Source organism: Protobothrops mucrosquamatus, unplaced genomic scaffold, assembly GCF_001527695.2.
Source record: "Protobothrops mucrosquamatus isolate PMUCROS unplaced genomic scaffold, P.Mucros_1.0 scaffold1969, whole genome shotgun sequence".
In the NCBI taxonomy this organism is placed as follows: Eukaryota; Metazoa; Chordata; class Lepidosauria; order Squamata; family Viperidae; genus Protobothrops; species Protobothrops mucrosquamatus.
The window spans coordinates 227,701-250,807 of NW_015388086.1; the positions used below are offsets into that span (position 1 = coordinate 227,701).

The 23,107-nt window shown below is 41.2% G+C and overlaps 1 protein-coding gene across 1 annotated transcript in view; it reads right to left on the reverse strand.

The window, feature by feature from the left end:
* Positions 1-8,633, reverse strand: part of IFNGR1 (interferon gamma receptor 1) — a 20,530-nt gene extending 11,897 nt beyond the window's left edge. The window contains exon 1 of the mRNA XM_015823730.1: positions 8,507-8,633. Coding sequence (XP_015679216.1) covers positions 8,507-8,594 — 88 coding nt within the window. The 5' untranslated portion in view covers positions 8,595-8,633. The remainder of the gene's footprint in view (positions 1-8,506) is intronic.
* Positions 8,634-23,107: the final 14,474 nt, after the last annotated feature.

A 23,107-nucleotide genomic window follows, 5' to 3' on the forward strand; every position in this document is an offset into this window, starting at 1 on the left:
GGTTGTAAGACATCTCACCGATCTCTAAAGAACATTACCGCAAGGCTGGACAAGGGGGGTTGTGGCTGGGAGGGCCTGGGCATTGGCGGCCTCTAAAGAGGTAGCGCTACACATGCATAGATTGAACGGGCACGATCCTATTCCCCAAGCTGATTCTGAATCAGGATTGCGTCCCCTTTGAAGCAACACATTTTGAGAGACCGGGATGCCCTTGCAAAACTGACTCACACTCATTTGTCAAAAAGTTAGACTACTGCAATGTGCTTTAAATGGAATTGCCTTTGAAGATGACTTGGCAGCTGCAGTTGGTTCAAAATACATGCTTTGGCTATGAATGAGAGGGATGCGTTCACCTATTATATCTAGGCTGAACTTGCTGCACTGTTGACCAATAAGCTTCCATAGTCAATTCAAGTAACTGGTTTTCAATTTTAGCACTCTGTATGGCTTGGCACCTATTTACTTACTTATTTAACTTCATTGTGGTCATCAACCAGCACAAGAGAATTGGTATTCAAATATTCAAAATATCCAAAGTTAAACTGACAACGCCGGGATAGTTAAGAAAAGTACATACAGTCCATTTACTTCACTTGTTTCAAAGTGGGATGATAAGAAAACACTTATAAATATGTAAGTAACTAAGTTGCAAAAGGTTCGTTGTTAACTGCAGAAGTATTATAAAATTAAACTATATTTGTTATTGCAGCTTCCCATCTAATTGGAAAGATACATAATTCTGAATTCCAAAGTCAGTTCTCTGATTAACAGAATTCTGAAGCACGCAGAGAACATAGCCATCTGAAGTGGTCATCGTGCCTACTGAGTGGGAACTAGAGAAAGGAACTGTCCAAATTTCTCTCTGACATTAAAGAGAAACTTCCTCTTGTGTTGGAATCCACAAGTTATGTTTTTACTCATGTTGTGCCATAAAGTTGCCACTCTCCTTGCTTCTTGGTTCAACACACACTGCTTTTCAGCTAGCAAACATCTTCACTAATGGATCTAGGGGGGAAATGGTCCAAATTGAGCTTCTCCCACTGAAACGTATTTTGAAAATGCTACCTTGTATTCTATCTTAAGCATGCATAAGATAAATACATCAAAAACATTCTAACTCTGTAGAATAATGTTTGGGCTATCAAATAGTTTACTCTGTTGTTTTCAGGAGAGGAGAACCTGCAGCCCTTCCAGCTACTGCTAAACTACAACATTAGTGTTCCTCACTGTTAGCAATGTTAACCAAAGTTGCTAAATGCTGTCATTCAGTAAAGCACTGCAGGTTCCTCATTTTTAAAACAAAGGGTGAAAAAAAGGGGGGGGGGTAATAATAGCAAGACCAGATTTGTGCATTGAAAATATTACATTTCATAAGATTAAATATCAAGATGACTCCCTTTTAAAGAGGTTTCCAGAACTGACACTAAAAAAAGGACTGGTCTGTTGATCCTGCCAGCATTGAACAAGTCATTTGGTCACAGAAATATGTCTAACAATGCCAAAAGTCTGTGTTTCTGCAAAGATGTTCTTGATTAAAACAATCATTTTAGTATTTAATTCATTTTGATGTTGCAACCTTCTATTTTCCCTTCTGCTCCCCATTTTTCAAAACAGCATCCACATGTTTGAATTATTGGTCATGGTACTGGAAGTTGGGGAGTGATCCCATTACTTTTCGGAAGAGGCTACGTGCCTTGTTAGTTAACACTGGTTATTATAAAGCGGGCTGTTAGTGCTGAGGGTGGCGGAAGAGGGAGGCAGGCTGGCTCTCAAGAGCCTTCTGGCTCGGCGCTTCCCGAAGAGTGGGCGTGCTGCTGGGGTGGTGGTGGTGGTGGTCCCGGGGCTTCTCTTCCCACCTCCTCCATCCTCAGCGCCCGGAGAGGGGGGAGAGGCTCCTCCTTGAACCCACCGTTTCCTCCAGAGGATAATTTAACGTTTGCAAAGGGGTGTGTGTCATGGCGGGGAGGGGCTGTGTGTGCCAGACCAGAACTCCAGGAGAATTCGGAGTTATTTTTTTTTTTTTAGGAAACGGGGAGGGGAAGGAAGAGGGGGGAGAGCCCTTCGACAGAAACCGCGGAGGAAAAACATCGCTTTGGAGCTGAAGCAAATGCATAAAATGTGAGAGACGGTGGCCTCGCTCAGGTGATGCAGCCCTAGCGGGGAGAAGCCGATTCAGGCTCTCCTGAAACCAGAAATGCTCCCAGCCGCCACCTGCGCTGCCTGTCTTGGGCCAAGCAGCGCTCCCCCCCCCGGCCATCTTTGCCGGGATCCAGAGCTTCACTCCATCACTGTTATAATGACTACTAAAAACATAAGAATTGCTAAAATATATAAAAATATGTATGTATAGAAAGTATTTCATTAAAATTCCAATCCGATAGTGAGTGCTTTCAAGTCTGTCTCTTCTACTACCAAAGTAGCCTGGGCAGAAATCTTAGTGTAAACAAACTGAAAAAAAAAACCATTGCAAGAAAGAGATTAAACTCATGTGGTATATTCTGCACCGGACAATATTAACTAATTTGCATGGAGAAACTCATTTTATATCCTAGCTTGCAATCAATCTGCAATGAACAAGACGTATTTCACTCATACAGTCTAGGCCACAGTAGGCAACCTTGGCTCTTTTATGACTCGTGGACTTCAACTCCCAGAATTCCTGAAGTTGAAGTCCATGAGTCATAAAAGAGCCAAGGTTGCTGACCCCTGGCCTAGGCCAGAATTGCACATTGAACGTAATGCAGAAGATCATCTGATAAAGTCACAACGAAATGCCATTGAGGGAGGGGGGGAAACCCTGCCTCTTAAAAAATGGTGATTGTTCTGAAGGCAGGTTTCAGTAATTATGCCACCGTGGTGAGGCCTTGAGATTGTGAAGGTCAGCAATTACTACTCTACATTTCTGCAGCTATCTTCAACTTCTTCAAAAGTTCAAACTGGGGTTTCCTTTGGCTGCTGTGCTGCTGAGATGTTGAAAGATACTAGCAAACACCCGACTATCTTGCTTTGAAGCAGAGGAAGCAAAGAGAGGAGAGCTGAGCACTGTTTGCTGAACATGTTTGCTCTGGGAAATAAGACCCAGGATTGTTAACATGCTTAGAGCAGGGGTGTCAAACTCAATTTCATTGAGGGCCGCATCAGCATTGCAGTTGCCCTCGGGGTGTGTGGCCAGGGTGGGTGCGGCCTACTGGGTGGGCGTGGATGGAGTGGGTGTGGCCTACTGGGTGGGCATGGCCAGCTCTACATCGTTTGCATCAAGGGTGCCTGTGGGGGCCTGGGCAGGAGTGGGACAGATCTGAGGGTCTCTGGCGAAGGGGGTGGGACCGGGGCAAGTGCCAAGGCATGGTCCATTTCTTCATTCCTCACAAAGGGTGACACCTCCCCAGCATGCACCCAGGGGGGAGGGTCTACGTGGCAGGGGCTGGTTCCTCGCTGTTTCTAGACGGCCTTGTGGAGCTAAGACTGAATGCGTTTCAGCATAGATGGCCACCACAAAATTGTACATTGGCTCCTGCCTGGCCTGGGCCAGGGCCAAAGCAGCGGGGGTCGTTCCCTCACTGTTTCCAGGATGGCTTCGCGGGCCACATGAAACCACTTCGCGGGCCACATCTGGCCTCCGGGCCTTGTGTTTGACATGTCTGCTTTAGAGAGCCCGTTGGTCTAGAATAAACCTACCTTCTTTGGCCGAACACCATTATATCTGGGGCCCAAATGACCTGTGCTAGTTAGTTAATCGGTTAGTCACCTATCACTAGCCCTCCCTTTTTAAATTCTTCCTCCAATTTCCTTCAGCTGAGGGAATCAAGTACACGTAGTCCTCATTTATTTAGTGACTGCTCAACATTACAACGGCACTGAAAAAAGTGACTTATGACCTTTTTCACACTTATGACCGTTGCAGCATCCCGTAGTCACATAATCAAAATTCAGACGCTTGGCAATTGCCACATATTTATGACAGTTGAAATGTCCCACGGTCGTGTGATCCTCTTTTACAACCTTCTGACAAACAAAGTCAATGGGGAAGCCAGATTCACTTAACAACCGTGTTACTAACTTAACCACTGCAGTGATTCGCTTAACAACTGTGGCAAGAAAAGTCATAAAATGGGGCAAAACTCACGTAACAGTCTTGCTTACCAACAGAAATTTTGCGTTCAAATGTAGTCGTACATAAAGGATTACCTGTATGTCATTCAAGGGAAGACAAACTGTCCAGAGCATAAAATATTCAGTATTTTACAAAATGTATACAAGCAATCCAATCAATATGTCAGTAAATGGAATTCCCTTAAACCATTTCTTTCTATGAAGAGAGCTATCCTACTGAAATGCACACCATCGTCTTTAGACAAAAATGCACCTCAGCATTAACACAATGTCTGTGGAGATTCTCAGTCACCAAGGTCATAGTTCTCCCAAAGATGCTTTTTCAGGAGGCAACTGGAGTTTCTTGTTTTTCTTTGAAGGTGTTTTGCTTCTCATCCAAGAAGCTTCTTCAGCTCTGACTGGATGGTGGGGGAATGGAAGGATTTATACTCCTTGCAGACAGCTGGTCATTTGCATTCTTTTAGAGAGTCCTTGATGCCATTTGGAGGTTTATCTGTGTCATCAGGGTCACCTTCAGCCAACACAACATACATGCACACTTCAAACCCAAGAGTACACTAAGGCAGAAGCTTGTCCATCCCAAGGATAAAACACCCAGACACAAATGCAACAGTGTAGTATATTCATTACAATGCAGTGAGCCATGTGCAGATCTGTACATTGGGATTAACACAACCACTTCATAAACATATAGTACAACATAGGAGAACAAACCCATCAGGACAAGATTCAGCAGTCCATCTGCATTTAAAAGACAAGGGCTACTCTTTTGAAGACAGCAAAGTCCATATTTTGGACAGAGAGGACCGCTGGTTTGAAAGAGAGGTCAAAGAGGCCAATGTCAAAATTGAACAGTCCTCTCTCAGCAGAGGGGGAGGGATATGACATCATCTACAGTCTACAACAGGGGTCCCCAACCCCTGGTCTGTGGACCGGCACCGGGCTGCGGCATGCCTGAAACCGGCATGTCCATGCAAACAAGCAAAGCCCCATCCGTGGGATGCAGGCAGTACATGAAACCACGCACCCTCCAGTCTGCGGAAAAGCCTCTCTACAGAACCGGTCCCTGGTGCTCAAAAGATTGGGGACCTCTGGTCTACAACACAGTTCTTTCAACAGTTCCAAGAAGGCTCCACACCCATCTGCACTACTCAAGTGTCTCTGACGACACAGATGAACTTCCAGATGGCATCAACGATGCTTTAAAAGAATGCAAATGGCCAGCTGTCGCAAGGAGTATAAATCCTTCCATTCCTCTCCAGTCAGAGCTGAAGAAGCTTCTTGGATGAGAAGCAAAATGTCTTCAAAGAAAACCAAGAAAGTCCAGTTGCCTCGTGAAAAAACATCTGTGGGACAACACAAAATCATCTTGCCTCCATTTACAGAGTGTCATCAAATACACAGCAGTCTAGTGAGGCTATCCCCAACTTTCTGTGTTTGTATGCGCTGACAACACTTATGCTGGGACTTTTGTAACTAATGTCTTAGCCACTTAAGCATGCTTCTCATTCCTGTGGCTGAACTCAGCATGGCATGCTCTTTAAAAGGAAAGCAGGAATGACTGAAAACTTACTTAACTTCAGAAGTACCTTATTTATAGCAACAAGAAGGTGCTTGCTGACAAATAATAAAAACCACCCTGCACAATGAAATGATTTTAACTGTTCTCTACTTCCTTATTTGAAGAAGAAAAAATAACATTAACACTGCTGTACTATGATGAAGGAGAAAAGGCTAAATCCCACCTTAGCCATGAAAGCCATCTGGGTGACTTTGAGCTAGACCAGAGGTAGGCAACCTTGGCTCTTTTATGACTCGTGGACTTCAACTCCCAGAATTCCTGAGCCAGCCATGCTGAGGGGAAAGGGAGAGGTTTCCAAGCTGAGCCATGCTGGCTCAGGAATTCTGGGAGTTGAAGTCCACGAGTCATAAAAGAGCCAAGGTTGCCTACCCCTGAGCCCAACCCACCTCACAGAGTGGTTGTTGTGGGGAAAATAGGAGGAGGAAGGTGTGTTGCATAGGTTCGCCACCTTGAATTATTTGTAAAAATACTAAAGGTGGGATACAGATAAATAAATTGGCAAAATGCTTCACTCAGGAATAGCTTACAAAAAGAGTATCTTTCGAATGTTTTTAAAAAGAACGAATGAACAATTAAAAGTTTTCAACAAGTTGAAAAAAGATTAAAAGTTTTTTCCTATGCATCTTATTTGGTGAAAAAAAAATCTAAAACTTCAAAAGGCTTTTCTTGCAGCTTCCCCAGCCTAGTGCTTTGTCTTGAACTGGTTTTCAACTCCCATAGATCCCAGCCATCAGGGTACTACATTGGAAAAGTGGCTCTATTTCACTGATAAGTCCCTTTTTAGTGACAAGTCTATTTTGCATGTTAAAGGCTTCTCATGAGTGCTCTAGCAAAACAACTGCTAACAAGCAGAATTTGCCTCCCCACCAGAGTTGCCATTGCCAAACAACAACAAAAACATGACAGTTACTGAAAGTACTTTCCACTACAGTTCCACTTTGAAACAAGAAGCATCGTTTTTTTTTCTTTAAGAACAATTTTATATAGGGTCATTATAATATCAGGCCAGCTTCATCTTTACTTAACATTAAATAAAAGCACCTTGAAAAGGTAGCAGTATGGGGCAGGACAGAAATGTAGGCGGATGCCAAGAGTGGGAATATACCAGGATTACTTTGTCTACTTCTGATTAATTAACTTTTATTCATGCTCAAAGTTGAACCTAGTAAAAAGATGTCATAAAGCTGAGCACAATTCATGGTGACTTCTGGACATGTCCATGTTGTTTTTGTGACAACACTGAGGAAATGATTTGCTCTTGTTTTCTTCCAAGATTTTTAAAAATTGCTATGTACTCTACAACCTTGGGATATTCTATACATAGTCTTCCATTTAAGTATTAACCACAACAAAAGTTTCTTAGCTTTTTAAAAACCAAGCAATATCAACCATGACAAACATGTAAGTGAGGTTTTGGTGAACTATGATTCATCTTCACTCTAGTACAAATCTGGGAAATGACAAGACAAGGGTGATGTGAACCTAACACCAGGATATGTTCAGATAAATCAACCTGGCATGAATAAAACAATGCCCCACTATGGTTTCTTCACTATCTCCTAGATGTGTTAACAGTGTTAACTGTGTGTGTTAGGAAAATCTGGTTTATTTAAAGCTCCTGTTTGAGGAGGGTTGTATGTGGACATTACTAATGAAGTCATAGTTATGATTTTTATAATATTGTATATATCAGTGGTGGCGAACCTATGGCACGGGTGCCAGAGGTGGCACTCGGAGCCCTCTCTGTGGGCACACGTGCCACTGCCCTAGCCTTGCCTCCCCCTGCGACCCTCTCCTCACCAGCAGCCCCCCTGGAAGAGTTGCCCTTGAGCGTAGCCCACGCAGAGCAGCGCAGCCAAGGACATGGCAGCCAGGCAGCATAGACAAGACTCTGCCCTCATGCCCCATTGTGCACAGTTAATGCTGTGGGGCGCGGGCAGAGGGCGTGGCCGCCATGGCGCTGCTGGGCTATCTGGGTGATCTGCGGCGGGCCCTGGAGGTGGTGAGTGGCCCTGCGGGCAGGTGAGGTGGGGGCAGGGCAAGGGGGGTGGAGCAGGGGCGGGGCCAATTTTTGGGCACTCGGTCTCTAAAAGGTTCGCCATCACTGGTATATATAGTTGATTGTGTTTATAAGCCTCTCAGTTTTGGCTTTTTGATTAATATTCGTATATAAATAATGAACAGGAGTCAAAAAGAAAATGGAATTACCACCTGTGTTTGACCATGTTTTAAGAGTTAAAAATAAATCAAGAGGGAAACTGGGAGGAAACCACCCCCAATGCTTGTCCCTTACTGCAGGAAGAAATAAAGGAAAGTAAACAAAGGCTAAAGCAAATTTGCCAGGGAAAACCGGAAGAACTCTTTGCTAAGAACTGGGGAAGAGACCTCACCCTTCCTTCGAAATTGTGAGCAGTGGATGCAGCCTCTTTTTGTTGAGGTCGTTATTCTTAACGCATTGATTACATTCAAGAATCTAAAATAAAAAGACGAATTCAGCCTCTTTCTCCCAGAGACGTTTGATACGCGGAGGTGGGAGTAGAGTAGACAGGAAAAAAGAGCGAATGACGGGAAGAAAGGAGGACAGGGTTCAAGCAAGAATCTAGGCAAGGGCCGGACAAACCCGATTTAATGTAGGCTTCTTCTGGCAGGGAGAGTCTTTCTTCTCCCCCCCCCCCCAACTCCGTCCCTCCCGAAAGCCACCGTCCCAGGCCATATTTGGTCGATGGTCTCCCCATCCCCCCCTCTTGTAAGACACGAAGCAGGCGTCAGCCCTGCCCGCTTTAACCTCCTCGTAACTCTTGGTCTCTGGCTTACCTTCCGTCTGCGGTTCCCGGGCGTTAAAACCGCTGCAGTGGCTCCAGCCTAAGAGCGCCAGGACGAGCCAGGGCCCGACGACCCTCATTTTCTGGACGTCTCGCCCGGGGAGCGCCCCGATTTCGTCTACGGCTTGAAAGCAAGAAGAGGGCGGTAGCAGGGGCGGGCGGGAGGTGGGGGGAACGGGACAGACGGAGGCAGCTTCCGCGGCCTGGAGTCGCTTCCCCCTAGACGAGCTCCACCTAGCTGGCGCCTTCCAAGAAGGGGTGGGACAATTGCTGGACTTTTTGCAGGAGAATCCCCGCTAATTGGTACTGGCTGCGGGAAAAGGGAGGGCGGAGGAAGGTTGGCTGGTATTTATTGGTTGGGTAACCAAAAAAGTTATAAATCAGCTTTTCTGTTTATTTAGGGTTCCCTGCCGTAAAGCTTCGTAAGTTGGGCCTACGTCAGGGGTAGGCAACCTTGGCTCTTTTATGACTCGTGGACTTCAACTCCCAGAATTCCTGAGCCAGCCATGCTGGCTCAGGAATTCTGGGAGTTGAAGTCCACGAGTCATAAAAGAGCCAAGGTTGCCTATCCCTGGCCCTAGGGGTTGCCTGCTTTGGGTTTTCTTATTTAACTATGTTTCAAGGGCACAATTTGCTTTGCAGGAAAGCCTTTATCCGGCACCGCGCCTGGGCTCATCTCTCCTCCTCCCCCTCCCCCTTGTCGTTACCATGCCTGGGTTGCAAAAAAAAATCCGGACGGCCGCTGTGATGGCTGCAAAGGGAAACCTAAAACTCGACGTCATCCGGATTTTTTGCAGTTCCGATATAGCACCTTATTCTTTGCGCAGGAGATAAGTAGAAGGCCGAACTGGGCAAACGAAAAATAGAAATCAGTTGTCTTACTGTCAAGAACACTGAAGGGGTGGGCCTGTGTTGTCACCCGGAACCAAGAGGATTGAAAGGAGACCCGGTTTTTATCAGTTCAGGCTGAACGAGATGGTGATTTTTTGCACGCTTGAATGGGATTCATCACCCACCTCCCCAAATACAGGGAAAATAAACGCACCACACTGAAAGGCCTCCTTTATTCTACTGCCACGCTTACAGTTCTTCTCTAAGTAAATATAGGAGTCCCGCTATACTCTGAAATGTTACTTTGCATTACTATTGTTGAAGGAAAAGTCTTCATCGTGGTTCAGTCCAAGCCGGGAATAAACAATATGGCGACTGCTTTAGAAAGAAAGTTGCAGTTTATTGAAGAGGGGAGCCAGACAGAAAGATGGCTCTGGAAGAAAAAAGAATGAGTAGGGAGTGGGTTTTTATACCCTCTGGAGCCTTTTGTTTGGAGTTGTTCCTGTGGCATGGACTTTGACCTGAGTCTGAGTGTGCCTTTCTGGTATTCTGGTGGTGGTGTGTTAATCCTATTATGTCTCAAAGGTCATATCCTGCTTCTCTGGGGCTGGGGCTGATGACTCTTAGATTTTTGGTGTGAGGGGTTGTTGATTCTAGGGATCTTTCTTCCTAATCCCAGTTTCCTGACTCCAGTCTTTCTGACAAGATTATCACATCTGCATTTCTGCAGACTTGGTTTCTGTTTGGGACAGAGAGACATAGGGGGGTGGGTTGGTTTCTGCCTTTAAATCCTTTAGGGAAATATATTCTGTCTTTTAAATATTTCCAAAAATATTTCTTTCTTGGGGGGGTGTGTGACTTCCCACACCATACAGTTCAGTTTGCTTCCTGAGAAGGCTGCTCAAGGTTGCATCAAAAGGGTTTGCTTAAGGTCTGTTGTCATACAGTATTGCAGAATGTGCCTCCCAGCAGTGTGTGGTGCATTTCCTCAGAATATGATAAGATAAATTACTGTGTAAGGTGTGGTGCTTGAATTGCAGTGCTTGAATGTAACAAATCATTTTGCCATATCTTGAAGACAAACATTCTGCTGGACAGAAACTGCTACAGGTTGTCCTATAGATTGGAACTATGAAATCGATAAATGGACATAATTAATCCTAAGAGAAGGCCAGACCATTCTGCTAATTCAGATAATCCTAGATTTAGAATAGAACAACAGAGTTGGAAGGGACCCTGTAGGTCATCTAGTCCAACCCCCTGCCCAAGCAGGAGACCCTACATCATTTCTGACATATGGCAGTCCAGTCTCTTCTTGAAAGCTTCCAGTGATGAAACTCCCACAACATCTGAAGGCAAACTGTTCCAAACTGTCAGAAAATTTCTCCTTATTTCTAGGTTGAATCTCTCCTTGATCAGTTTCCAACCATTATTCCTTGTCTGGTTTTCAGGTGCTTTAAAAAATAGGTTGACCCCCTCATCTCTGTGACAGCGCCTCAAATATTGGAACACTGCTATCATGGTCCTTCTCTTCAGTAGACTAGCCATGTCTAGTTCCTGTAACCATTCTTCATATGTTTTAGCCTCCAGTCCCCTAATCATCTTTGTTGCTTTTCTCTGCACTTTTTCTACAGTCTCAACATCTTTATTTATAGTGTGATGGCCAAAACTGGTTGCAGTATTCTAGGAGTGGTCTTACTAAGGCTTTATAGAGTGGGTATTAGTACCTCACATGATCTTGATTGAATCCCTCTGTTAATGCAATTTAGTATTCCACTGGCTTTTTGGCTGCTCCCTCACACTGTTGGCTCATATTTAATTGATTGTCCACTAAGACTCCAAGATCCCTCTCACAGTTACTGCTATTAAGCCTGGTTTCACCCAATCTGTATGTGTACTTTTCATTTTCCTTGCCTACATTTACAACCATTCATTCAGTGGCTGTCCAAAGTTACAACAGCACTGAAAAAAGTGGCTTTCAACTGATCCCATAGGCATGACTCACATAGCATCCCCACAGTCATGTGATCAAAATTCAGGTGCTTGGCAACTGGCATGTATTTAGGATGATTGCAGCACTCCGGGGGTCACATGATCGCCATTTGCAACCTTTCCAGCCAGCTTCTGACAAAGTCAATGGGGGAAGCTGTATTCACTTAACAACCCCATGATTCACTCAACAACTGCAGTGTTTTGCTTAACAATTGTGGCAAACAAGGTAATAAAATTGGGTAACTCACTTAACAATTACCTGGCTTAGCAACAGAAATTCTGGTCCCGGTTGTGTTCATAAGTCAAGGACTTCCTGTATATCAGGATGGATGTGGGAAGTAGATATGGAACAAGATTTTAGTACCAATATACAGTAGTCTGTTTAACTATATTTGGTACATTTAACAACAGAGGAAAAAAATCTTATTTTATTTTACTAATATTTTATTTCAGACTTTTCTGGATATTAGCCTTAACAGAAAGTACCAGACAGTCTTTACTGCTGTTTTTCTAGATACCTCAGAGTCTTAAAAGAGATGCCCTGTCTTAGCAATTAGCTGATGCTGTTACATTTGCTGTTTGTTTTCACATACCATGTATGTAGGGCCTAATTTTATATTAAAACTACCGCACTAATGAGGTCAACTAATTCTCCCTATCTCTGATCTTATTAGAATACTGTGTTGTCATCTGCTGTTTTTTCAATACCAAAAGTTACTTTGCCTGGGAAAAAAGTATTTGCATCAACAAAGGTAAAGAAACTTAGTGGGCAAGGAATTTTGGATATAATGTTATGCTTGAACAATGGGAGAATATGTGGATGAAAAGTTTTAAATTTACATTAAACTATAATTTAAAAGAAAACTTCTATAAGATGATGTATCGCTGGTATTTAACACCAGACAAGTTATCCAGAATGTATAAAGGTATTTCAAATGAATGTTGGAAATGTAAGTGTAAAGAAGGGACCTTTTATCATTTATGGTGCACATGTGTTAAAGCAAAGAAATATTGGAGTAGGATTCATATTCAAATACAGAAAATTCTTAAAGTGAATATAAAGATAAAACTAAAAACCTTTCTTTTGGGTTTAATGGAAAAAGACTTGGGGAAAAAAATTGGAACTTTGATGTTATATATGTTGATGGCAGCAAGACTACTCTATGCACAGAAATGGAAGGACATTTCGATCCCCACAATGGACAAATGGCTGCGAAAGTTGATGGAGTTAGCAGAGATGACTAAATTGACTGATTAAAGGAAAAAAATATAAGTACTTTTGTTTCTACTTGGAAACTGCTTCTGGATTTGTGCTTGAAGTGGGAAAAAATGAAACCTTGATTTTAGGTTTTACTGACTAAAGAGATTTGTTGCTATAGAAATGGCTAGTTTATACTATTATATAAAGGTAAAAAGTTGAGGTTTGATGTTATGTTTTATTCTGCTGCACTAGAGGGAATCGGAAGTCAGTGCCTTTTTTTTCTTTTCTCCCTTCTTTTCTACACTTCTTTCCCCTTTCCCTCCCCTTTTTCCCTACTATTTGCTTTTGTATTTTTTTATTTTATATTATAAACTAAGAAAAACTATAAACACTGAAAAAAAGGTAAAGAAGGGGTCCACATACGACTTTCATAAAGCTAAAATGTTGAGGCACTCCTCCTAAGCTTGTATCTCTTTCAGCAATGCTTAAACCAGGAGTCTTCAAACTTGGTCCTTTTATGACTTATGGACTTCAACTCCCAGAATTCCTCAGCCAGGCACACTGGCTGAGGAATTCTGGGAGTTGAAGTCCACAAGTCATAAAAGGGCCAAGTTTGAAGACCCCTGGCTTAAACAGTACTGGCTGAGCATTTTAAAAGTTGGAATCAATGTTGGGAAATGCTGAGCTAAAGTATCAGTGGAAGCTATGAAAAAAATACAGTGAGCAACTCTGAAATAGGTGCCTTGAACTGTATTATTAAAAGTCCATACAAATCAAAGGGGCATGACTTGGTAACTAAATCAGACTGGATCTCATAAGCACTTCAAGAAAGAACATTCAGAGATAGTTTCAGCACCATAAAAAGATTATTTTTCACATCAATGTCTATAAAGTATCTAGTGGTAGATCCTAGATATGGATCACTTAACAAAGCAGATCTAAAGGGAAGAGCTAATAATCCTGCAGATACCCAGAAACTAAGAAATGTGTTTGAGCCCAAATGAATCACACTAAAATTTAATTTATTTATTATTAAGCAAATTTGCGTGGCTGCCTATCTCGCAAAAAGTGACTCTGGGAGACATACAAAAATGTGATAAAACAACCCATGTAAAACAATCAGTATAAAAATATAAGAATATTAAAAGATAAATATTATAAAAACAAAATATACTAAGCTTAGGCAAAAAAAGAATAAAGAGAGCCAGGTCAGCAAAGGAATCATCTAAGCATGTCTCCTGATCCCAGGAAGACCTAGGCCTAGTGACATAACAGTCTTGAAGGACTGCTGGAATTTCAAAAGGAGTGGGGAAGAATGTGACTCTTTTTCCAATAAGTTTATTTGGTTCTCAAATTATTACTATATTTGACAGTTTAACAATCAATGCAAGGAAAACTATTGAAGAAGGATGTTTAGTTACCATAGTTGTACCATATTAAATAAAAAGAATAAATCTGGCTGAATTAATTTTTTTTAAAGAAATCCTACGGTATATAGTACTTTGATTCAAAGCAATTGGTCAGTTGACCCCATACCAACCTCATATGTTAGCTGAAATGATGGATTGTATGAGAAGAAGTCCGATTAAAGTCAGTAAGGATGGGCAGGGGGCAGTAAGGAGCAAAATGGGTGCCCTTATACATCTCCTAACAGAGTCACATTTGGTGAAATGGGTGGCACATAAACACGGTAACTAAATAAATACATGAAGTATATACATACTAGGACAAAGCAATGGGCAGCTTTGAAGCCCATCCCTGCTAAACGCTCAGGACTAGTAACACATTACACAATATACCTTTCCTTGGAGTTCACTGCTCTCAATGTCCTATTTTACTGTATGATACTTTAATAATGATAAAAAGGGAAGTAGGGCTTAAAATGGTGGTTTGAACAATTAAATAACCTTTTGTATTTAAAGAAATGCCTGTGGCGCCCATATTGGGCGGTGTGGTGGCTCAGTTATTAAGATGCTGGGCTTGTCGGTTGGAAAGCTGGCAGCCCAGGTTCAAGACGCAAGCTCCACATGACAGGACGAACTCCTGTTCCTGCCCCAGTTCCTTCCAAGCTAGCAGCTTGAAAGCATACAAATGCAAGTACAGTAGATAAATAGGTACCACTTTGGTGGGAAGGTAACAGCGCTCTGTGACGTCATGCTGACCACATGACTGCAGAAACGTCTTCGGACGGTGTTGGCTCAATGACCTCAAAATGGAGATGAGCACCACCCCCTTTAGTAGGCAATGATTAACAGAGTAAAATCCACAGGGACTCCTTTATTTATTTATTTATTTATTTATTTATTTTACCTTACCTTCGGGATCTATATTGGCTGCATAGGCATCCTTCAAAAATAAACATTACAGTATGCTGCGAGTAAAGGGCAAGGTCTGGAAAATATTTTAGGCAAGCGGCAATGGTAGGAAGGATGATAGGCTAATAGCAGTGGGAATATACTGTATACAATAATATTTACATACAGTTTTAGTTCTGTATTAAGAATGCCAAGGCAAAGTTTTTACGTATTTAGTCATGCATATTAAACAGATTATGAAATAAATGCATTGCATTTTTACAGATTTACCACAGCACAGGAAACGTTTACCTCATAGTGAAAGTATAACCAAAAAGTGTTAAACCTGAATGTATGGTATTTTCCTGGTGGTTTGAACAGTAAAACAGATACTCATTCTAATGGCAGAATAAAACCTCTGATGATACATTGTATAAAATATCCAAGGTCTCCTCCAGTGCAACAAAGGCATTTAGTACATTAAATTTAAACTTGTGGTTTTATTTTTTTTGTGCTTTGAAAATTTTCAGTGGTAAAGTGCAAAAACTTTGATAATAAGACTACATACACTGCATACTCTTAAGTACCTTAAATGCTCTGAGGTCACATATGCATCTTATGCTATTAGTTAATAACTCTAATTAATTAATTAAATAATTAATCTTATACATTGCAAGTGACACTAAACACGCCATGAACGTTTCCTCATTTGCCTCTGAGCTGTGACACAAAATTGCTTAATAACGTCTTCATTATATTTCATCTCATCCATTATCAAAATCTGAATCAGTTTTAAATCATCTTCGGGAGTACTGGTGCTATAGCTCTGTATTTAGCAGGTACAATTTAGTTCATAACTTTTTAGGCACTGGCTAGAAGCAAAATCTTTAAGAACTAAGTATCTACCTATTACCTACTGATTTACTACTTACTTACCTATGTTCCTTCTCTCTCCCCCCCCCCAAAAAAAATTAGATTCTAGGTCTCTTGCTACTCTTTTCTTGTCCTGGAATATGGTGGGGACCTTCAACTTATCTGCATAATGGTCTTGTTTGATCTGAGGCATTTTGCTTTTTATCTTGCCAATTTCACCCTTCATAGATTCCACCCTTGTTCAACACAAGTTTTGCCATGTATGCAGTCTGATTCATTTTACCAAAATGTCTTTAATCAGCATAGTCATATGGCTGCATGGAGGATAAGTTCAGCCTGGCATCTGTTGGTTTCTAAAGCCCATTAGGGCATGTCCACTTCCTTCTGCGCATTGGGTTGTGCAGAAGTGTGATAACTTGTGCCCCAAAGGAGACCATCAGTTAGTATCGCCTAAGCAAACCTTGCCAGTCTATCTGATGAAATTCTTGTCCTCCCCAGCCCCATCCACAGTAAGAAAAGAGGTTGATGGGAATTTCCCCAACAACAAATAATACAGTGGGAGAAGAAGGAAACAAAAGAAACCCACCAAACATTGTTTTTAACATGTCCAGTGCACCCTAAATAAGGACAGCACATATGCTAGTTTTGTGTTTTGGCAGGATAGAGAGTAGCACAGGATACTATTTTATAAATAATACATAAAACTAAAGGAAGAATCCTAATCACGTTCTGTATATTGATATTACTGTTTCTGCCTTTTATTTATGCATGTTTGGAGAATTTCTTTATAATCCCTCAACAGATATATATCCAAGGAACTCTAAGAAAGAAAGAATTAGCATATCTGGTTGTGTTTCCCATCTGATCTACCTGGGAAGGCTGACTGAATGCCTCAGCCCAGTATTTGTTCCTCAGATGTTGAGCCAATGAAATGCCAGACATTTTTTTAAAAAAAATGGTGGACTGATGAAAAGCTGGGAACTATTTTAACACAAGTTCCTTGGCAGAATGGTGAATACCTGAATCTTCTTTAAAAGTTCTGAGTGGTGAAACATTGGATCTTCCTTCCCGCCTTCCTTTCTCAGAGATTCTGCCAGTTACACTTTTTAACCTAAATCAAGGAAGAATGGTAAAACTATGGTGTTTTCCTTCCTTCTTTGTTATTGGTCTGCCATTGGGTATGCTAGACAAGAAGGTGTTAGCTATGAGCAGGACATAATGGAATGGAACTCATAGAAGGGATCTATCAGTGGGAAACTGCCCATGGAAATAAAAGCAATTGCTGGTTGTTTTCCTGGCGTGGATAGAAGAAAGAAGCAAGGGAAGCCACCAATCAGGTCATGGTAAGAGCAGTCAGATAGAATACCAAGTCATCATCTTGGCCAGAACCAAAATGGCGTAAAATCCAAAAAGGATGTTCTTAAATTGGGTTATTTTGCAGCTGGTTTCTATATGGGATCAAGCCTGAGATCTGCGAGAATGTCTTAAGAGACAAGAGGAAAAGAAAGAGAAGCTGCAGGGTAGGTACTGGTCAGATAAGAGGCAGCTTAGCCCCAAGAAGCAATGGGAGTGTGGCAAATGTCTCAGAAGGGACTTTCCCTAATTTTTTGGGGGGTAAAGTGTGCGTGTGTGTGTGTGTGTGAATTTACTTTCAGACTTGCAAGATTCTGTTATGGAGGTGAAGGTCCCACTCAGAAGGTTGAGAGTTGAGAGTTCAATCCTAGGCAGCAGCAGATGTTTCTCTATCAGGACACAAAAGAAAATATCTGCTGTGAACTCTGCATAGGCATCAGGAAGGGCATCTGGCCAGTAAATGCTCAACTCCATTCATTTGCCCCGATTCCACCCCGAATAAAAGGATTAAAGGGGTGTAAAAAGAAAAACAACAAAGTTATTGTTAGACTCATGATAGGTTCTTCTTGTCTGGACTGGCTTGAAGGGCTAATATAAATCTTGCAAGTCTGAAAGTACATCTCTTTGCCTGCCTCCCACTACTTTTACAATCTCACTCCACTGCATGTTTTCTATCACATTGATAATCTCTTATCTTGCCTCTGTTGCCTTTGTTTCAAGCCATTACAGTCAGTTGTTTGGCTCCCTGGTGACAAAACCTAACAGTGTGAAGAAATAGGTAATTAACATTTGTCACCAAAGTTTACTTACATCAGTCTAGTGGATAAGAGATCTAACCATTCAAGACAGTATGGAAGTGCCAACTTTTCACAATCTAAAGGACTTTTCCACAGCATTTTTTATCTTGTGGTCTTGGAAGCTCTTATTTCCTATCTTACTTCACTTCAGCCACACTGCTCTGATAGTTATTTGGGACCGAGGCACTGCTAAATGACTATGGCATAATGTTGCTACTGCCATTGTAAGTGGATGAAGAAGGGAAAAATGTGAATTTCTCATCTCTTTAGAGAAATTCAGTGATCACACCAAGTTTTTTGTCCAAAAATAGAGCAAAAAATGTTAAGAGACCCCAATTCCACAAGAAAAGAGCAGGCATTAGATTTTCATGTGCATCAGTAGACTGTCCCACATCACAGAAGGTTTCCTTGTAGAAATTGTAGATCAGATTTTGAGATGCTTCTTCTTCGAAGCCATGGAGCAGGAGAAGACAGTTGGAGACCCTTGGAGTTTATGTAGACCTCAGTCTAGTTTCATGTGGCCTTCAAAAGACCCTTGCAAGCAAGTGATTCTTGCTACTCAATGGCTAGCATTAGGAGGAAGGGACGGCATACTTAGGCAGGCAGGCAGGCAGGCAGGAGAGTGAAAGATTTTACACAGATGTCACTCCAGTCATTGCTCTCTTTAGTCCCATCTCATATTGGCACCTAATATAGCCACTATTCATAATACCAATGAAGAGAGGTATCTTATCTAGCTCCGTAGAGAATAGATATCTTATCAGGGATCAGTCAAATCAGCCCTGAGTATTTATGTGCCAATAGCTTTTTCCTGGTACAGGTGTGGCCTTATTTGAATAAAAGTGCATTGCTTATACAGGCCCAAGTTATTAGCTTGATTTATTTATACCTTACATATTGCTCAACGCCAAAGGAAATTTCCCAGAACTGTTTAGTCAGAATAAAGCTGACTGCCTGTGTTAAATTATAATATTTAAAAACAGTATCCATAACTATATCTCGATTAATTTCTTAATACCCAGAAACCATTTGAAACAATGCAAAGTAAATGTTTAAGTTTTACTATAAACATGTTATTTATAATAAACATTTATTAAATAATAAAATATTCACATAGAGTTGCAGAAGGAAAGGAAGGAAGGAAGGAAGGAAGGAAGGAAGGAAGGAAGGAAGGAAGGAAGGGGGAGAGGGAGAAAATAGACTCCTATTTTCCAGCCATGCATTTTTCAGGATACCCATCACAATATTGTCACACCTATTTTTACGTTTCTTTGTCTCCAAATAGAGGCTTAGCAATGTAGGGTGAGCATGCACAGTTCTCCGAGGGTTCTTTTGGTTCTTCCCTTGTAGGGGATTTTATTTCAAAGAGTTTTTTTCTTTGTGCAAATGTTGGGGTTGCCTTGAGCTTGCTGATATCTCCCATCTGTGTTTTATCATGGTTATTCCCATGAGTGTACAATAAAAGAGAAAAAAAATCCAACAAAGCAGGCAGCGACAAAGCAGAAAACAAGACTTGGTCCAGCATGGAATGAATCATGAGGGAAAGAAATTAAGAAATTGTGGGAAGAAAAACCATTTCCAGTTCCAAGCTGGCAATAAAATGGAGGCTGCTTTTGAAAGAAGGTCTCTTTATTGATGAGCAGAACCAGAAGCAGCATGTGGTTCTGGGACAGCTGACCAACTGATTTGATGAGTACAAGGATTTTTATACAGTTTTACAGCATTTTGTAATTTGGAGGCTTGCTTTGTATACTTTCGTTATTAGATTTGTTTAGCTTGCTTGTAAAGGCTAGCAATTGGTCTAAAATATTGACTTCCTCGGTCCTAATCCCGTCAAACAAATGTAATTAATTTTATCCCCTTATCTTTAGTCTGTCTATTACCTCCATTGAGCTCTCTTTGTGAATCAACAGGCCTGATTCAACATTTCTGCTTTTTGCAATAGCCAGGGGTTTCATGAGTGAAACAGTGCTTCTGTATTTCTTTTCCTGTATTTCTTTTCTTGTAATTTGGGGGGGGGGGGCTAGTAAAAAGGATTGGCAGGTTCTTATCACAAAATGTTTTTCATTTCACAAAGGAAAGAGAGTCAAGGAAGAGGAAGTGACTGATAATTATTATGAATAGATAGTGAACATTGTAGCCTGCTGTTGAATCAATGCATACATAGGGGAGAAATGATTTAAATATCTGCTATTTTAGCAAATCCTCCAGACTACTCTAGGATTTGAATTTCACATTTTCAAAGCTCGGCAAGCAAACCAGAGCTGGGCCCTATACATAAAATGGTTCTGACACATGTTTAATTCATTATTGCTAATGATGTACAATTGTAGGATGGAAACAAAGTAGAAATGGGAAACAGCCCCCACAGCTGAAACATGTTTGACTCTCCTGAGGATGTGACTTGGCATGGAGTCACAATAAATTCCACAGACCAAGAATGCAAGGGTTTTGTCACAGAGTGAAGCAAGACTGACATTATAAAAGACAAATGAGTAAATGCCCAAGAGAATGGAAGTGTTCTGCTTCTGGTGGACACTAGGCAGAAGAATGCTGGAATAGGGTTTATTTAACAATTTAAGTCACTTTATATAAAATTGTACTTACGTTGTAAATCCACTTGGAGTCAGTGTAATACAGGAACTAACGAAGTTACGGTAGTTACCAAGATACTATATCAGTCAGAAATATTAAATCATGAAGAGGGAAATCAGAAGTGTTTTCTTAATGCTAATAATGATAATTTCAAATTCCCCCCAAATCTGTAGAATTTATTACACTTTGCAGAATGTTCAGCTGGAAATTACACAAGAAAAGAGAAGCACTTGTGCTTTTAACTAATAGTAATAAAACCAAACTATGTTAATAAATAACTCAAAAGGCATAGCTGTATGGGTTTTTTCTTCTTTTCTTCTTTTTATAGTGGTAAGTTTGCCATGATTTTTGACACCATGATATATTAACATAATTTAATCCATGATACATTAACATAACTTAATTATAGATTATTGTATTGTTTTATTCAAACTTCAGAATTTATCAATGCAATTTACACTAGCCATAGGTAACCAGGAATTATTTGGGTTATTGTGTCCATATTACAGAATTTTATTCTAGAGGACATTTTGCTAGCCAAACAAATTGTGGTTTGTTTATTTTCTTTGATGAACTGTATTATTTATGGTTTTAAAAAAAAGATAATAGGATTTAAACAAGTTTGTGACATTGTAGAAATGAATTGATTTATAGCAGAATCTTGTGCAACCTTCATTTCCATGAAATTGGTTTATTTATTTGATTTCTATAGCTGCCAATATCAACGAGTGACTCTGAATGTATTTCTTAAAGTGGCAAAGCAGATAACTTGCCCAGCTTTAGAATGCAGCAAGTTTTGGCAACATGACATCCAAGGCAAGCAATTCGAAAATCAATGTGCGGTTCAAATTAAGTAACTGGACTTCAATTCCCATGAAAACTACCAGCATGTATGGATGTGGGGGAGAGAGATCAGGGAATTGGGACTAAAACAGGGTATTTCAGTTTGTGTTCGGCAGAATCACAAGCTGCTGTGAGGACTTGGTTGGCTTCTCCAAGAGCAAAACTTCCATCTCATCCATAAAATAAAATTAAAAAAACAAACAAAAAAAACCTTCACTCGAACAGAGCGAGTTTTGGGGATTTTTTTTTTTAAGCTAACCAGTTCTGAAAAAAATTGAAAACATCTACTTTAAAATATTTGATAATAACCAGGTTGCCTTCCCTGTGGAGAATAGGATCTTCATCACTTCAGTGAAGAAAGCTGTCATTCCTTGAGTTATTCAGTTGATTGAAACCACTGATAAAAGGATCTGAAAGGTAATTTTTTTTTAAAAAAATGTTCAACATAAAATGTTTACCTAAATAACCTAATGAAAACCATTCCTTTCTATGGTGGCATTGAAGAAGGATCAGTAAATAAAATGGAGTTTTCATTTGATGACATAAAGATAGTCCTCCATTTATGAGAATATGTTCCCTAGAAAAGATATTATAAACGGACACTATCAATATTATGTATAATACCAGAAAAGGTGATGAAGATGTGCATATTTAATTGCGTATGTATTAACAGTAACAAGAATTGTATTTGCCCAGTGTGGAAAAATGCATACCACCGGAAGAAGGAAGGACCAAGGAAGCACTGGATGGTGTAGCATTAGAACTAGACTGAGCAGAGGCGTAGCGTGGGGGGGTGCAGGGGGGGCCGGCCGCACCGGGCGCAACATCTGGGGGGGCGCGCTCGCACTCGCAGCTCTCTGCCCCTGCCTGGCTCACTCACTCTCTCTGCAGTGCTGGCTGTGCGAATCCGATCCGAGCCGCCGGGTCGCCGACGCCGCCCACTGTGGAGGGGGGGGTGCCTTGCCCTGGGTGCTGACAACCCACGCTACGCCACTGAGACTGAGAAAGTCAATATGTACCACTGAATTACCAATGGACCCAGACAACACGTTGTTTATTAAGTACTCATGATGGTAAAATTAGAAAATTAATAAAATATTTATAAAAAAAAGATAGTCCTCAATTTACAACCATTTGTTTCATGAATATGCATTACAATGGCACTGAAAAAGGTGACATATGACCAGTTCTCACAGTTACTTAGGACCATTGGGGCATCCCCATGATCATGTGATCAAACTTTGGGTGCTTGACAACCAACATGTATTTACAATGGTTGCAGAGTCCTGGGATTGTCATTTGCAACCTTCCTAGGGAACTTCTGACAAGCAGAGTCAATGGGGGAATCTGAATTCGCTTAATAACTGTGTGATTCATTTAGAACACAACAGAATAACAGAGATGGAAGGGACCTTGGAGGCCCTCTAGTTCAACCCCCTGCTCAGGTAGGAAACCCTATACCATTTCAGACAAATGGTTGTCCAATCTCTTAAAAACTTCCAGTGTTGGAGCATTTACAACTTCTGGAGACAGGTCATTCCACTGATTAATTGTTCTAACTATCAGGAAATTTCTTCTTAGTTCTAGGTTGCTTCTCTCTTTAGTTAGTTTCCATCCATTGCTTCTTGTCCTGCCCTCAGATGCTTTGGAGAATAGCTTGACTCCCTCTTTTTTGTGGCAACCACTGAGATACTGGAACACGGCTATCATGTCACCCCCTCGTCCCTCTTTTCATTAAACTAGCCGTAACCAATTCCAGCAACCGTTCTTCATATGTTTTAGCTTCCAGTCCCCTGATCATCTTTGTTGCTCTT